Source organism: Papilio xuthus, unplaced genomic scaffold (assembly GCF_000836235.2).
Source record: "Papilio xuthus unplaced genomic scaffold, Pxut_1.1 DF827570.1, whole genome shotgun sequence".
Taxonomy (NCBI): Eukaryota; Metazoa; Arthropoda; class Insecta; order Lepidoptera; family Papilionidae; genus Papilio; species Papilio xuthus.
Genome location: NW_013531079.1, coordinates 737807 through 740653, shown reverse-complemented (window position 1 = coordinate 740653; position 2847 = coordinate 737807). Strand labels below are relative to the sequence as shown.

At 38.0% G+C, this 2847-nt stretch overlaps 1 protein-coding gene across 4 annotated transcripts in view; it reads right to left on the bottom strand.

Annotated features, from left to right (window-relative positions):
* Nucleotides 1-965: 965 nt before the first annotated feature.
* LOC106118698 (solute carrier family 12 member 9) overlaps nucleotides 966-2847 on the bottom strand; it is a 17910-nt gene continuing 16028 nt past the window's right edge. For 3 of the 4 annotated variants that reach the window (XM_013313431.1, XM_013313429.1, XM_013313432.1), the window contains 2 exons: nucleotides 2148-2296; nucleotides 966-1084 (listed from right to left, as the gene is read on the bottom strand). In XM_013313431.1, the coding sequence (XP_013168885.1) occupies nucleotides 983-1084; nucleotides 2148-2296 (251 nt within the window). In that variant the 3' untranslated portion in view covers nucleotides 966-982. The remainder of the gene's footprint in view (nucleotides 1085-2147; nucleotides 2297-2847) is intronic. The other variant, XM_013313430.1, reaches the window with a different exon arrangement.

Here is a 2847-nt window from a genome sequence, read left to right as displayed (position 1 = left end):
CACTCTAGATATAGGTCTGTGGTCTCTACCTAATCAACTTAGGGTAGACTCCGAGCCCCTCAGTGAGGACGTATGAGCTGATGATCTCTAATTCAAAGAATAAGAAAGTCTATATGTTTTCATACAAGTATAGCAACAGTGGAAACGTACACTAATTGACAATTTATTTAAATACTATATAAATATTTACAAAGTAGTCGATGTGACAGATTTGAGTCCTCTTACAAGTATTGTGGGAGAGAGATCCTTCGTCAGCTCATCCAATACCTGGAAAATGGACGTATGGACATCAACAAAAGTTGCCTGACTAGTTAAAATGGCGATTTAAAAAAATTAAAGGAAACAACTTTGTCGCGTCTCTTACGAACAGTTCTGATAAGTTTCAAGTAACATCCAGTTATATAAGAGCTATGTTACCTTGAGATATTGTTGGCAGAGAGGTTCATCAGCGCTGGTGGAGTGTGGCGGCAGTGTGGGGGGAGCTGGCAGCTGGATGAACGTCACCGCTGTACCTTCCGCACAACGAGATGCCATTACTCTGTTCACCCTGTATCACATACACTTATAGTTAGCTTCTGACACTTAAATCCTTGGAGGAAAGACTAACTATCGAACGCGAGTCCGTCTGCACGAAATTAAAAAAAAATTTAATTAGTAGCCTGTATGTTCTTCCAGACTAAGTTCTGCATCTATGCCTTTCAGCGAGATATATGCAGCCGTTCTGGAGATACTTTGTAACAAACATCCATCCATCCATTCGCATTTAAAATATTATGGATGAATAGTATGGATGGATGGATGTTTGTTAGAAGGTATCTCCAGAACGGCTAAACAGATCTAGCTGAAATTTAGCACAGACTTAGAATATAGCCTAGAAGAACACAAAGACTAGTAATTAGGCATTTTTGAATTCATTCATACAGAATAAGTCGCGCGGATATCCGTTTAGTGGAAATAGGCACTAACTGGTTTGATATGTAACTTACTTATTCAAGTAGTTCATAGGTATCCTGTTGAGTACACTGTTCTCATCACTACTGTCCTGCCAGCGACCTGACTCTTCCAGTGCTGGCCAGTCGGATGCCTGGAAATAAAAAATCATTAGGAAAGCTACCAAAATATCTACTACTGGTTGTCGCCCGCGACTCCGTCCGCGTGGTATGAAAGAAAGGATCCTAAAGGGTTTTCCCGGCAATTCTTAGAATTGATCTCACGTTTTAAACCTTCTCTAGACCTCTAATAACATTTCAAGGCCAAGATAAGATAAATCTGTTCAGCCGTTCTCGAGTTTAAGTGAGACTAACAAACACTAATTGATTTTTGTCTTACATAAATAAATATCAGTAATTTGACTTATTAAGAAGCTTTGTCTACTATACTATGGAGAAGGGGATGCACATAAAGTCATTTCTCTTTCCAATAAGTCCCCTTCTCCATCAAATCCACTTTCCCTTTCGGATAAGGGTGAAAAGGGAAAAAAGACTGAAATTAAAAAGTTATGTTGTAAAATATACGAACCTAATCTTATAATATTTATAAAATTCTCGTGTCACAATTTTCGTTCTCATACTCCTTCGAAACGGCTTAACAGATTCTCATTAAAATTTTGTGAGCATATTGAGTAGGTCTGAGAATCGGCCAACATCTATTTTTCATCCCCCTAAGGGTAGTCCACCCCTAATTTTTATTTTTTTTATTTTGTAGACAAACACGCGGACGGAGTCGCTGGCAACAGCTAGTGTTATATAGATTTAAAACATAAATATTTTTAATTTTTTTTATTTTAGCGTAAATTGTAGTTTACCTATGGTCTGATCTAGTTATGATTTAAATCCTGTATTGACTTGTAACACAGGTTCGAATACCGTGTATCCAATATTCTTACGATGAAGGAATGTCTGTGAAGTCTTGCACTTAGGTTAAGGAACTGGGTTAGTGTTGACTATAACCTAGGTACTAACTTAAGCTCTGAGTTCCTCAGTTGACTTATAATGAGCTGATGATGAATTAAATGTGTCAGGACCGCACCAAATGTCATTGTCTACTTCTTTAACTTTGTTGACTGTGTTGACTATGACCTGGTTACTAACTTAGGGTAGACTGTGAGACCCTGAGTCGAGATGTATGAGCTGATGATGACGACTTACGCAATGTATAGAAGCATCGATCCTCAACAAAGTGAGGAGTTGTTCTAGCCGGTCGTGTACAGGTCTGCCTGGAGCAGCTTGTGCGGGCAGGCCGGGGGCTGCTGCGGGGGAGGCGCACCATGACACACCGCCCTCTGCAACCATCACACCTACATCACAACAATGTACTTTATTCCTATACACATAAGGATGAATATTGATAGATGATTAAAATAATAAAGTAAATCGCTTATAAACAAGATAAGACTTTATTCTAATGGAGTTAAGGTTTATAATTGAAAAATATGTAGCAGATTCAGAATTATTTTGATAGGATTTATTCATTTCCAATTTAACCATTTTAACGCATCCCTAGGATACGAAACGACTAAATGGACTATAAGATTAACCCTTTTACCGCAAACATGTGGCGTTTAACCCTTTGACGATGAAAGTATTAATAATAATTATGTAGATTAGGTGTAGATTAGGTGTAGATTAGGTGTAGATTAGGTGTAGATTAGGTGTAGATTAGGTGTAGATTAGGTGTAGATTAGGTGTAGATTAGGTGTAGATTAGGTGTAGATTAGGTGAAGATTAGGTGTAGATTAGGTGTAGATTAGGTGTAGATTAGGTGTAGATTAGGTGTAGATTAGGTGTAGATTAGGTGTAGATTAGGTGTAGATTAGGTGTAGATTAGGTGTAGATTAGGTGTAGATTA